General features: G+C 40.5%; 1 protein-coding gene across 1 annotated transcript; it reads right to left on the reverse strand.

Moving 5' to 3' along the window:
• Positions 1 to 7829: 7829 nt before the first annotated feature.
• On the reverse strand, positions 7830 to 11880 carry SPINK2 (serine peptidase inhibitor Kazal type 2; the record flags this gene model as incomplete). Its single annotated transcript, XM_083357299.1, has 4 exons — positions 7830 to 7878; positions 8868 to 8977; positions 11373 to 11413; positions 11841 to 11880. The coding sequence occupies 4 exons, from the start codon at positions 11878 to 11880 to the stop codon at positions 7830 to 7832; spliced, it is 240 nt and encodes a 79-aa protein (XP_083213425.1).
• Between the last annotated feature and the right edge of the window lie 3180 nt (positions 11881 to 15060).

The following is a 15060-nucleotide window of genomic DNA, read 5'->3' on the forward strand; positions in this document are numbered from 1 at the left end:
TACCCAGTGGGCTGGGTAGACTTGTGTCCCTTTGTGCTCCTGAGTCAGGGGAATTAAATGCTCTCTGGCTGGCCTCTCCAGGTTGGCCCACCCCAGAGTCAGACTGATCAGCAGAGTAGGCTCAGCAGTTCGGATGGCTTGCTCCTTCAGGGGATCCATGTTGCAATCCAGGACTCCCCACTTCTCCCTCTGGCTCCACCACAGTTATGAACAGGGGATTGGGCTGTAACTAGCCGCAATATATAGTCTAGCCCCTAGGCGGCAGCCAATAGGTTTGAAGCAGCCATTGCTGCCTAGGGACAGCCAATAGCAGCACTGGAGACTTGTAGTCTGGGTTGCTGGAGAGCCGTTAGCTGCTCCAGCAACCCACATGGTATTACCATTGAGCCCAATACATAACACACAGGACAGGCAAAGTGTGAGATCCTTGCCTAATGACTACAATTAGGACTTCCTGAAACATCCTGGGGTACTGATGCTAACACCCCATGAACAGCAGCCTTGGCTTTGGTTTATTCCTCAGCGGAATATTGTGCCAGTGTGTGGCTTATCAGCACCCACACCCAATTGTTCAATGTCCAATTCTGCTAGACAATGTGTATCATCTCTTGCATTCCACTCTTGTGCAATGGTTACCAGTAGTTAGTGATATCATACTGCCCCACATTAGAAGATGACAAGCTCTTCTCTGGCTATGAATAAGGATGCTGAACAACAAGGCCTTCCCTATTCACCAGGACAATGCACAATCCATCATAAGATTAGAATCCTTTAGGCCAGCATGGAAAATAGCTATTCGCTTAACATCTACCTCAGAATACCTGGAGACAGGAATGGTCCAAGGTGCCTTCCTGTGGCCGGGCCTTCTTAGTGATCCCCCTACCAAACCACCTGCTTTTAACCTGCCTCACTCTCTCTGGTTGAAATTGATCAGAAGCCAATGCAGCTCACGCAGGAGTGGTGTAACATGGGAGTATCGAGAAACTCCCATAAGCACCCGCGCGGCCGCATTTTGCACCAGCTGAAGCCTCTGGGTGCACTTCATGGGCAGCCCCATGTAGAGAGCATTGCAGTAATCCAGGTGAGAAGTGACAAGGGTGTGGGTGACCGTGCATAGGGCATCTCGGTCCAAAAACGGGCGCAACTGGCGCACCAGGCAAACCTGTGCAAAGGCCCCCATGGTCACGGCGGTTAGATGATCTTCCAGGTTAAGCCGTGAATTCAGGAGGACACCCAAGTTGCGGGCCCTTTCTGAGGGGGGCAATAGCTCTCCCCCCATCAAAAGAGATGGAACATGTTGGACAATGCTAAACATATTGTGCAAGATTGCCCATGATGTGCATTCCCTGGTTCCCTAGAAGATCTGCATGAGCAACACCAGAAGTGATCACATGGATAGCTGATAGCCGAACTGGATGCCCAGTTATGAGGCCACTGCCATACCCCTGTAGTTTTGTATAAAATTGGGTTGTGTGTATATGTTTACTCTTCTGTCATGTTTTCACCATATGCTAAATAATAAGGACTGCCTTTGCTAAACAGCACAGTCATGTAACGCTTCTCTTGACAATTGCTTTGCCTAGTGGCAGACGTCCCAGACCCACTTAGAGTTGTAATCTCAGGTCTCCCTGTGGCCCTATTCAGCCTAAAGGTTTCATATGGCAGGTTGATTAGCTAGTGTGTTCTTGCATTTGTGTTAAATTGGACATTCTCATAGATTAAAGAGGACACATAAGTCAAACTACATGCAAGAAGATTATCAGCGATATAAAACAAGAAATCTTGCAGATGAATAAAGCAAACAATGTTTCGGTCATATACAGAACTTCCCTATTAGGTGGGGGGAAAAACAAGCACTTTTCTACAGTGACAGATAGATTAACCAAATGTACAAAAGAATGTAGCTTATTATTTCCCCAATCCCATAAACTCTTGCCTTAGCAATGCATATACTGTATTTCTATGCTTGATTGGTGTTTGTCATTTGTGTGCTCATTCCATTTAGTTCTGAACTTGGATGGCTGAATGTCAAACAGTTTGAAAGTGAAACAGGCCAACCTCAAAAGAAAACAAAATTAAAAATCCTAAACAGGTCTGACAAGGACATGTGAGTTTTCAGGACGTACTGAAGTCGATGGCAGTTGAGCTTATAGACCTGATGGGCATGACCTAAAGATGGATCATGAAAGATGGACAGCAGGCATAGAAGCATAGAAGAAATAGGGGAGACATGATAGTAATATTCCAGTAGCTGAGGGGCTGTCACAAAGAAGAGGGGGTCAAGTTGTTCACCAGAGCACCAGAGGGAAGGATGAGAAACAATAGTTGGAAGCTCATCAAAGAGAGAAGCAACCTGCAATTAAGGAGAAACTTCCTGACACTGAGCCAAATCAACCAGTGGAACAGCTTACCTCCAGAAATTGTGGGTGCTCCATCACCGGAAGGTTTTAAAAAGAGACTGGACAATCACCTGTCTGAGATGGTATAGGTCCTCCTGCTTGAGCAGGGGGTTGGACTAGAAGACCTCCAAGGTCCCTTCCTGCTCTATTCTATGTTAAGCAAAGGCACATTTCTAGACCAATGACTTGGTGAAAAGCTTTGGAGCTGCAGAGGGTCTCCCCTGAAGGCCAGGCCAACTCTGGGGGATCCATATTGTGGATCTGAAATATTGGAACCTCTTGGGGTGGGGAGGGTAAGTCAGATGATTGGCTGTAGTCAATTAGGACAATGGTCTTTATACCAATACAGGCTTCCTGGCACCTTTCCAAGTGTGTGGATATTTTGCTATAGGTTTTTGACTTATTTTTGAATCCTTGCTATTAAAGGTTCCTGTAACTTGTTTGGTAAGCACTCTCAGTAATAACTGAGAATAAGTGGAAAATATCAGAGGGGTCAATAGAATCTAGGATTTTTTTAATGAAAAGGGTGTTTTGAATACATGGCAGGCATCAGCTTATCTTACTGGGAATAAGAAGTTAGTTTAGCCAACCATTCTTTTTCTTTTATTGGTTGGCAACAAGGAGAGCCATAGTTATTTTTTCTTTGCAGCCATTTGCTACTCAAACATAAAATGATTGACTGGAATTGTACATGGGAACTTAACCATATGGTTAACCTCCCAGAGCCACGTTTGTGTAAGAATTGTACCCATTCTTTTGTGAATTTTATGTTTTGCTTCTCTTGTTCACTTTGGGTGATGATGAATTTTAATTCAGTATAATGCGAGCTTTCCACTTTGCTCAGAGTTCACTATATTTATAAGAGGGATTAATGCTTGTTTGGGCTTTAAGAAAATATAGTTTGTAGTTTTGTTTTTGAGCAGTGAGTTGCAATGAGTGGCTGACAACAATAAAAAATAGTAGCAATAAGTGTAAATTAGTAATATATGTTACTGGATATAATTCGTTTTTGTTCTACCTGTCTTACCACATTTCTGCATCTGATCAGAAATCTGGGCAGGCACCAAAGGCGGAATAAATTTCTCCACTTGGCAGAACATGCAATCAGTTTAAAATGGAATTGCACAAACACTGTGCTACACCTTGATAAACAGTGGTTTAGGTTCACTCTCAGCCTTTGCATCATTCCCCCATATGCTTCTTTTCCCACTGCTGAGTTAAAATGCTCTCTAGTTAAAATACTCTCCAGTCCTTCTTCAGTCAGGAGAAAACTTCCCAGTACATAATCCGCAGCAGCCATTGCTGATCCCATTGCCATCACTCCTGCAGTTGTTTTGACTCACTGCCAAATGGTAGTGTTCAGCATTTGCACACACAAAGCATGATAAACAATGTGATTGGCTGATTCCTCTGGCTTTGCTGTCTTCCTTTTTCTATATGTCACAAGCTGGAGGGGGAAAAAATCCACCAATCACAATGCTATGGCAGGAGTCGGGTGGATTGACAGCAGGACTCTGCCTCAATGTCCCTTCTGGTGTCTTGTTCTACATTCCATTTTGTCTAAACCATAGTTGACTAGAGTTAAATAAAAGAAAAGTACACCACAATCATAAAAACGCACCACTCCTCAATCCCTTTCAATTAGGATTTCTGTATTTATCAAATGCATATTCTTTTTTTCCTTTCTTTCAAATGAGACTCCATGCTCTCGTCACAAGCCAGTGGGAAAGTTGGTCCCCTCATTGCTTTGCTTGGCAAGGACCAAATTGATAAACTCCCAAATACAGTGTCATGATGCAAGCCCCACCACTTGCATGTTCAGAAACAGCAGGATGAATTCATCTTCTTGCCAATTTTGAATTCAGCCTTCACATCCATCCCCAAAGCTGGAATCATCTTAAGGGGGGAGCAATATGTTTTAACAGTGGTATAGCTAAAAACAATTTCAGCACATTCCTAATCTACAGACACAGCAAAGACATTATCATGGTAACAGAATAAAAATATTTTTTCCCATAGGGCATATTTGTATATTGGGATTCCGGAGCGGTTAAGCAGTTGTAATGTCTGCATCTCTTGTACATTCTATGGCGTTTGAGCTTTTCATGTATTTTACTCCATTTCTCAATCTTGGCAACTTTAACACGGGTAAGGAATTCTGGAAGTTGAAGTCCATCCTTCTTAAAGTTCCCAAGGTTGAGATTAATTTATGGTGGGTCTCACCTCAAGAATTCTTGAATTCTGCATTTTGCTTCTAGCATTATACATTTTGCATTGTTATCACCAAATTCCACTATCTGATGGTAAAATGTGTTATGCTATAGTTCTCCATGAAGATTCTCAGTCATCTAGGTCATGGTTGTCACAAAAATCCTTTTACAAAAGGCCACTGGGCTTTGTTTCTCCTTGAAGACATTTCACTTCTCATCCAAGAAGCTTCTTCAGTTCTGATGAAGAACTAAAGAAGCTTCTTGGATGAGAAGCAAAACATCTTCAAGGAAAAACAAAGTCCAGTTGCCTTTTGAAAAGCACCTTTGAGTTAAGCTACAATTCCTAGAATTCTCAGCTACCATTTATTACACCAACACGTCTGGAAGATTCCAAGTGGAAAAATGTTGGCTTTTGGTATATCATCTAACTGGGATTATTTGGTGTCCAACACTTGACAAATACGTTGTTATAGCTCAGACTTTTTCAACCCTGATTTGGACACTCAGTATAATCACTATTTGCAACAGTATTAAAACTGAAAAACAGAAGTTGGTTAATATTCTATTTCAGACTGGTAAATCATATTCCATTTTTAAATTATTTTATATGCTTCATATTCATGAAGGCGCCATTTGCTGTTTTACAAGTACACTACAAACTTTCAAGGTCACTTTAATTTGTATCATACTTAATTGGAATAATGGCATTGGTGACTGCAAGGTCAAATGGAAATGATTTTTTTTTAAACAACAACTGTGTAAACACAAGGGAAACTACTGGAAAAATGAAGGCTTTTTGGATTTGTGATTATACATTATCTGTCCTCTCTGCTGTATTTTACTAAAGAAAGGGCGTCCCCTTGTGATGGAACCAAATATACAGACGGCTTCAAACTCTAAGCAGATGCTGTGAAATTAAAGTCAAGTTAACATAAAAACAAATTGCTTTGGATTCAACAGATTTGCCCAGAGAATATTGAGAATTACATATTGCTTCCAAAATTTGATAATGAAGAAGGTTTCATGGTATACCAGACAATACTTTGATGTTGTGTCATCCTTTGAAAGAAAGGTAGTACAATCAGATGTAACCAGAGTGAGCATTATTATTTTTTGTTTAGCCTAATGCTGAACAATCCCATGATCATCTAAGAATATGTAATGTATCCTAAATAGAAAAATGATTGAATTGGCAAATGAACTTCAATATAAAGTCATTATTTAGTTTTACACTAAAAGAAATGACCACAGGCAGGCAAAACATGCAAACAACCAAAAACCAGTGGGAGCAGGAGCAACTTCCAACTTCCTCATGGCTTCACCATTAACTTTGCTTGTGAGAAGCTGGCAGAGGACATCAAAAATCACAATCACGTTATCGTGATGACATTGGAATGGCCACAAGTTTGTGGATGAAAATGGTGGAAATTTCAATTCTACTGGTCCTGGATTTTTTACACATTATTTAAGTTAGCCAATTTAGGTAATTTTGATTTAAAAATTGATGCAATATAATGCATAGTTTGGGTTAACTTGAGACTACAAACAAAAAGTACAGTGAGAATTTTAGTAGTATATAGATTCAATCAAAACAAGTTTTTATTTCCTATTTTGGTGCAGATGTTTCAACAGCATGAATAACTCCTGAATTACTATCAGTAATGATTTTTTTTTTAAGATTTCAAATTTATAGATTTTTTTAATAGACAAAAGGTATTGTTAAGGAAGAAATTAATTATTTGTATGAGGTTTGGAATACAAGTAATACTCAACAACTGGCTGTTCTATGACCAAAGTTACAACAGCCATGGAACAGATGCTTTACAGTCCATAAAGTACCACCAGCTAACATAAATGGTCACACTGCCCTCCCTTCACATGACTGTGTCAGGCAGATCAGCTTTAGGACCCATCCCATAGTCATGTAAGCATGATTTGTGGGTTTTTTTTACTAGTTTCTATCATTTTTTGCCAGTTTCCAACACCAATTCAAATTAGACCTAACAACCACAGCATTTACTTTACAGGTACCATGAAAAGGCCAGAAAATTATTTCCGATTATCTGGGTGCCTTGACTTATAACCAGATTTCCAGTCCCAATTACAGTCGTACGTAGAGAGGGCTGCCTGCAAAGATTTGAACTATCCAGTATTAATAACCAATGACTGAAATATTAAAGAATGTGCAATAGGATTAATTCTTGTGAGCTACCCAACATTGTAGCTACTATAACAATTATAAAAGTATTTCAAATAAAATAAATTCAATATTTTTCATGTTTATTGGATATTAAAATGTAAGGCTGTCAATTATATTAGGAAAAATATATTAGAAATATCCAAATATTGAATATTAAAATAATGGAAGGGATGTATATCTGAAATAGGCTTTGGATATAATCATATGGCTTAAAATTTGTGATTTTGAATTTTATACCAAAATCTGAGAATTTGTTATAATGGGAAAGAAACTATAGTTACTGAGCAAGGGGTGTAGAAAAAAAAATGACAGTAGTTTATAATGAGCATTGAGGATTTACAATCTTGGGTTAATGGTCACGCACTCATACCGTTTATGAATTTACTCTTTATCAACATAATGAGAAGTCTGAGTAATTCAGCTCTATATGGCCAAGGTTTCATTGTGCATATAACTATATAGACTTTTTTGCCAAATATATGCCTGTGTGCGTTCATACAATAGCTGTATAACCCTGTGAGAATGTTGCATGTTAACAACAGATGCCAAAAGACATTGCCTTCCAGGAAGATCATAACGAGATGAGACCAAATTACTCCCATTTATGATCAAACAAGGAGCAAATTCTCCTTGCTAGAAACTATATTTGGTTCCAAATATTGATTTCCTCAGTCTGAGAAAACATAAAGGAGCATTTTTTGGCTCCATCCCTTAGTTGAAGGCCAAGAGTTGCCAAGTTCTATATATCCAAGTTGAATTTAAGTTTGATCTACAGTACGTATGCCTTCTGCTGTTTAAAAATGATTTCTTTGGAAAATGAGGTTTAAATCTAAAAACAAAAACCCATCACAAAATTAAAGAAAAGTTCTTTCAACACCACATTTGAAGTAAGGAGATGCAGAAGCTGGATAAAAGCATGGAAGCTTGCATTTATTTTAACAGTTTTAAAGGCACATTAAAGTACGGTTTCAACTTTTCAGCAGATTATGGCTTTTGTTTTTCTCTTCCTTGAACCTCCTCTCATGAACAGGCACTCTTATAGGCAATTTGTATGTCCTTGTCCTTTTCTCTGTAAGGGAAAAAAAATCAAGCGCATTATTAGGTTAGGCTAGCATGTATTGTAGTAGGTACTGCAAAGAAGTACTACTATAGTTCTCTCTTTTCTTTCATGGCTATAAGGAGAATTTTAATAGGCTTTTCATAGGAGATAAAACTAGTTTTGCAATCAAATCTTGCTATATTCTATATGTCCCTCCAGGAAGCAAAAATAGGCAATTATTTTTCTCCCCTCCACAAATTTGTATTTGTTTTTAGAAGTGCTTTATGTTAGGTGCTTTCATAACTGTTTCCGTGATTACATTGCTCAATCCGTTCAAAATTATGCAGCAGAAAGACTGTGAGAGTTTCTAAGAAGAAAACTGAGGACATATTCAGCTGAATAATTTTTACAAAGGCCCAGAGGAGAACTCTGTGAGGGAACACGGAGACAGAATAAATTTGACAAGTGGGAGCAACAATCTATGGAAACATATTTCCTAGTGTTAAAATTGCAAATTGGATTGGAAATTGATATAAAATACCCAATAAGTGCATGATCCTACTATCAATGATCTATTTGATCTACACTTTAAAAACACAAATCTTCATTTGTGAAGATTGCATCATTTTCATATTCTCCCCCCCCCCCAAAGTCAAGCATTATTAAAATAATATTTTTAATACAAGGTCATGTGAAGACCCCATAAGAAATAAATAAAACAAAAGCATGGCTATTTCCAAGTAAATATTTAACTCTTGGAAATAGCCAGTACTGTATATTATCCAAGAAATAACTGGTTTTTCAATTTTGTCGCTCTCTCCTGTCTATAAATGTTGGTCAGATGTTACTTTTTTTTTCAAAATGGAGGAATCATCCAGTTCCCAATAGGTTTTGAGAGACTCAGGAGCTGAGAGACAGAAAGTTGAAATGAAGTGAGTGCTTAAGCACAGATGCCCCTACTGAATTTTATAAAGCTCACACCACCTCACATAGAGAATTGTCTTCTAGTTTCAAATTACCTGTTTGTCATACAAAGCATACATTCATTTGCATATGTTTCTCCATCAGTTCCGCAAACTGGATTAAAATTCCTTGGGCATCCAGGCAGAGTGTACAAATTACATTGGGGCTAGAAATAGATAGATATACCAATATATCACTCAAATTCATATTTTAAAATGCTTCAACATTGTAGTTTAAAGTATGTTTGTGTGAATATATATATATATATTGAAAATATTGGTTTCAGTTTCCTCTGTAGCATAAACATTATCCATTTTCATAAAGAACAAATATCAATTCATGCAACTTAAATTGATAGGCCAATGGCCAAATGATTCCATGTAAAATAAGGCCCCAAAACACAGCAGTACTGTGAAAATTTCACACTATAATCAACATATTATATTTGATCCAGAACTGGACCAATATTCAACATGTGAAGACTTGTTTAAAAAAGATTTAAAAGAAATGTTATATCACAAAGAATTTCACCTATTTCATCCAGTTCAGATTGTAAATCCTCTTTCTCTTCTTTAAACTTCTTTAAAAGTTCAAAAAAGCTTATCACCTTCGGTTCAACATATTTAATACTGAAAAGATTCCTGTTATTTAAATGAAGTGGATACATGCTATTCTTTCAATATAGCTATTGGCTTTTAATTCATACAATCTGATAATTTTACAGTAGACTGAAATCTGTGGGAATTTGTTTGCAGTGTAAAAATATTTTAGACTCTCTCATTGGGGAAAAAAGTTTTAACTAAAATATATACTTTGAAAATACATTTTATTTACTATAATCATAACCCACGTACTTCTGGAAAAACTACAAGGCTTTGAAATACAATCTCTGAAATAAAGAACTTCAGAAACCAGGAGACCAAGTTCTGGTTCTGCCTTAGACACAAAAGCCAGCCAGGTGACTGTGCGAATTACCCTCTCTCAGCCCAACCCACCTCGCAACGTTGTTGTTGAGGGAGAAGAGAGGAGGAAGGAGTACCAAATATGTTCGTCTCCTTGTGTTATTTATAAAAATAAAAGAAATGGGATAGCTATAAATAACACATTTAGCTGGAGTGACCTTTTTATAAAACAAACCTGATTAAGCAAAAACAAATGAGATTTTAACATATTAAAATGCTCCTGAGAGCCATTCGATGTATAGCTTCACGTGAAATTATTAACAAAGAACTATATTAGAAGGTTATTAACAGGAGTGATAAAATTCCTTTAATAAGAGTATAAGATCTTAAACTGGGCAGAACGTCCTCTCCATTATATGATTCCCTGTGCTTTGGATACTGAGATCAGCTTGCCTTCATCGCTGGAGGTTATTAAGAAAAGCCTGGACAGTCACTTGTCTGAAAGGGTACAGGATCTCCTACTTGACCAGGGGGTTGGACTAGAAGACCTCCAAGGTCCCTTCCAGCTCTATTCTGATTGAATTGAGATACAATTCTTCTTTTACATTTTTTTCTTATATTTCAGTGACTTCCAAATGGTCATCTTAGATTTCTAATTAACATTTCAACATCACATTATTTTTCATTTGATGTTGAAGAAAATAGAGGGGGAAAAAGGAGGAAATAGGAAGTCCAGACTTTCAACCCTGTCTGTTGTTTGGATGAGGTTCTGAAGAAAAACCTAGTCAATAATGCAAGCCTAGGTCTAATATTTATATAGAATGCTATATCTACAGCTAAGCCTAGTGAAAGCATACAATACATCTGCCCTTCATGAGAAACCAGAATTTTTTAACCCAGTAATCTTTGTGGCAAAATGCACAGCTCCCTATGACAATTAAAACTGGGCTAGCATTCAAAAAGGACGAAAGACGTTGCCTAGAACGCTTTTTATTTCTGCTAGGATTTAGTCCCTAAATAGGGTTTTGGTTTTTCTTTTTTTTTTCTGTGCAGCTAACATACTCCAGAAACATTTTGGTTCATCTTTACTCTCCCAGGACTATAGCTTGAAACCCACAAACGCCAACATCCCCTCTTGGACATACAGTAAGCAAGATTATTTCTTTCCTCTGCTGAAGAGCTTTCCAGCAGTTCCCGTGAACCTCCTAATTATTTATTTATTTATTTATTTATTTATTTATTTATTTATTTATTTATTTATTTATTTATTTATTTATTTTAATCCCATTTATATCCCGCCCTTCTCCGAAGACTCAGGGCGGCTTACAATTTAAGCACAAACCAATGTGCTTAGCAATAGCCTTCATTCTATTATGGGACACAACTTTCTGGTCCCAAGAGGGGGGGAAGCTTCTCATCTGAGCTCTGATGTCCATTTTGATTCCCTGATCGCTGGGAGAACAACAATAAAAAAAAGCCTCCTGTCCGTTGCCCAAGCTGCAGGTGGCTCAAACGGCACCCCCCCAGGCCTGCTGCAGGATGAAAAAGAGCCAGCAACCCTGCTTCCAAATTAACTTCTCAATTAACTTTGCAAATCGCAGACTCAACACTGAGACGAGAGAAGAGTGTGCTTGTACCCTCTGGATTCTCAACACTCACCTCTGTGCTGCTTCTCACCAGGGAAAGCATCAACAGGAGTCCTCGGGTGCGGAGAGAGAGAGAGAAAGGATGGAGAGGTTAGCAAGGAAGACCAAAGTCCCACACAATTGCCTGGATTTCCCCATCACCCCCGCCTCGCCCCAGCCAGTCCTCTCTGGGGGTTGCCAACGGACCCCCCTCGAGGGCGCTGCTGCCAAGGAAAGCATCGCGGGAGGGGCAAAGGCAGGGGTCGGCAACCTCGGCTCTTTTATGACTCGTGGACTTCAACTCCCAGAATTCCTGAGCCAGCTATGCTGGCTCAGGAATTCTGGGAGTTGAAGTCCGCGAGTCATAAAAGAGCCGAGGTTGCCGACCCCTGGGCAAAGGGATGAAGACAGCGGCTCGGTTGCTGGAAGCAGAGCGGCTGGGAGAACCGCCCATCCATCCGCTTGCCGCGTCCGAGCGGGGAGGGAGAGCCGGCGGCGGTACCTGCCAGCGCCCACAGCAGCCGCACCATCAGCCTCTTCATGATGTGAAAGGGAGGAGGAGGAGGAGAAGAAGAAGAAAAACGCCTGGCGAGATGCGCTCGCCGCTCCAGTTATAAGCGTGCGCTGGCAGAGGCTCCGCCCCCTGCCGTCGCCACGACGACGGTTCCGCCCACCTGCTCTCCCAAGCGCTCCGCCTCCTCATCTGTGCGCGTACGCAGTGAGTTGGCCAAGGGCAGGGGTAGGCAACCTTGGCTCTTTTATGACTCGTGGACTTCAACTCCCAGAATTCCTGAGCCAGCACAGCGGGGAGGGAGAGCTGGCACAGCTGGCTCAGGAATTCTGGGAGTTGAAGTCCACGAGTCATAAAAGAGCCGAGGTTGCCTACCCCTGGTCTAGGTCAAGGGTAGGCAACCTCGGCTCTTTTATGACTCATGGACTTCTCAGGAATTCTGGGAGTTGAAGTCCATGAGTCATAAAAAAGCCAAGGTTGCCTACCCCTGGCCTAGGGTCTCTCTCCCTCTCCCTCCCTCCCTCCCTCCCTCCTTTTCAAAGGACAGAAATGGCTATACAAAATTCCCAACAGAGTGATCATTGAATGTCGAAATAGTTTTTTTAAAAAAGCAAAATAGCAGCTACCAGGACCCTCCTGTGCCAGTGTTGCAAATGGGGGGGGGGTGGAATTCCAGCTCTGCGTCCTGCGAAATTATAAAACCGGCTCGTGAGGTTTTCGCTATAGTTTTCAAGGGACGCGGAAGACGTACGAAAAAGATGTTGAGAGTTTGAAGGAAAAAAAAACCTCAGAGAAGAGCAACTGAGATGATCCAAAGCCTGGAGACTAAAACATATGAAGAACGGCTGCGGGACTAGGGTTTGGCTAGTCTAAAGAAAAGAAGAATTAGGGGTGACGTGATAGCAGTATCCCAGTATTTGAGAGGCTGCCACAAAGAAGAGGGGTCAAATTATTTCCCAAAGCACCAGAGGGCAGGACAAGAAACAATGGTTGGAAACTGACCAAAGAGAGAAGCAACCGGGAATTAAGGAGAAACTTCCTGACAGTGAGGATAATTAACCAGTAGAACAGCTTGCCTTCAGAAATCATGGGTACTCCATCACTGGAGATTTTTAAGAAGATACAAAACAGTCACTTGTCTGAAAAGACATAGGGACTGCTGCTTGAGCAGGGGGCTGGACTAGAAGACCTCCAAGGTCCCTTCCACCTCTATTCTATCTCGGACTCTAAGCTGTGCTTGCAGAATGGTAACATCACTAACCTCAGGTTCATAGTAGGCCAAAATGAGTTGACTAGTTGGATTGGAGATGCAGACTTGGAAGGATAGTATCGACTGGCAGCCTCAGCAGCTTAGGAATGCAGTTACTATGGTCTTTATAGTATGAAAATGATGTATCCAATCTACTGCTTAGGCTGTTTCTGGATTCCATGTGGTATTTCTTTAAAAGGTATAGAAAAGTTGGTTAATAAATTTCAGTTTACATTTCACTGGTATGTGACATTAACTGCCAGTAGGAAAAATTAAGGAGACCTAAGAAACTTTAGTAAACAGTCAGCGGCTGTGCAAGTTTCATTATTTTGGTACATTTTCAGAGGGGGGTTGGGGTGTCGAGGGGGAGTTAGAAATGTCATTCCCGATCAGTATGAAATATATTGTTTACACTCATCTGAAGGTTAGCTTGGATTATGTTCTAAGTCCAGCACTTATCTAGGTGATAAAATGATCAAGGTTAATTTCCATTATGTGGTTACCTATTCATTTCCAAGTCCAGCCACTTTGTTGCAGAAGCCATCAGAAGATCTCTTGCAGGCAGTTTGTTTCTTTGGGTAATCAATTCCACCAAACTTCATAGAATCAAGATTGAGGGGAGATGTCTTGGAGGTTTCTAGTTCAACCTCTTGCCCTAGGGGGCTTGTCATTATGCATATGGTTCATAATAAATACTTACAGGTGAAACTCGAAAAATTAGAATATCGTGCAAAAGTTCATTTATTTCAGTAATGCAACTTAAAAGGGGAAACTAATATGTGAGATAGACTCATTACAGGCAAAGCAAGATAGTTCAAGCCGTGATTTGTCATAATTCTGATGATTATGGCTTACAGCTCATGAAAACCCCAAATCCACAATCTCAGTAAATTAGAATATTGTGAAAAGGTGCAATATTTTAGGCTCAAAGTGTCCCACTCTAATCAGCTAATTAAGCCATAACACCTGCAAAGGGTTCCTGAGCCTTTAAATGGTCTCTCAGTCTGGTTCAGTAGGAATCACAATCATGGGGATGACTGCTGACCTGACAGTTGTGCAGAAAACCATCACTGACACCCTCCATAAGGAGGGAAAGCCTCAAAAGGTAATTGCAAAAGAAGTTGGATGTTCCCAAAGTGCTGTATCAAAGCACATTAATAGAAAGTTATGTGGAAGGGAAAAGTGTGGAAGAAAAAGGTGCACAAGCAGCAGGGATGACCGCAGCCTGGAGAGGATTGTCAGGAAAAGGCCATTCAAAAGTGTTGGGGACTTTCACAAGGAGTGGACTGAGGCTGGAGTCAGTGCATCAAGAGCCACCACACAGAGATGGATCCTGGACATGGGCTTCAAATGTCGTATTCCTCTTGTCAAGCCGCTCCTGAACAACAAACAATGTCAGAAACGTCTTACCTGGGCTAAAGAAAAACACCTGGTCTGTTGCTCAGTGGTCCAAAGTCCTCTTTTCTGATGAGAGCAACCTTTGCATCTCATTTGGAAACCAAGGACCCAGAGTCTGGAGGAAGAATGGAGAGGCACACACTGCAAGATGCTTGAAGTCCAGTGTGAAGTTTCCACAGTCTGTGTTGATTTGGGGAGCCATGTCATCTGCTGGTGTTGGTCCACTGTGCTTCATTAAGTCCAGGGTCAACGCAGCCGTCTACCAGGAGATTTTGGAGCACTTCATGCTTCCTTCCGCAGACAAACTTTATGGGGATGCTGACTTCATTTTCCAGCAGGACCTGGCACATGCCCACACTGCCAAAAGCACCAAAACCTGGTTCAATGACCGTGGGATTACTGTGCTTGATTGGCCAGCAAACTCGCCTGATCTGAACCCCATAGAGAATCTATGGGGCATTGCCAAGAGAAAGATCAGAGACATGAGACCGAACAATGCAGAAGAGCTGAGGGCAGCTATTGAAGCATCCTGGTCTTCCATAACACCTCAGCAGTGCCACTGGC

The sequence above is a fragment of the Vipera ursinii genome (genome assembly GCF_947247035.1).
Source record: "Vipera ursinii genome assembly, chromosome: 2".
Classification (NCBI taxonomy): Eukaryota; Metazoa; Chordata; class Lepidosauria; order Squamata; family Viperidae; genus Vipera; species Vipera ursinii.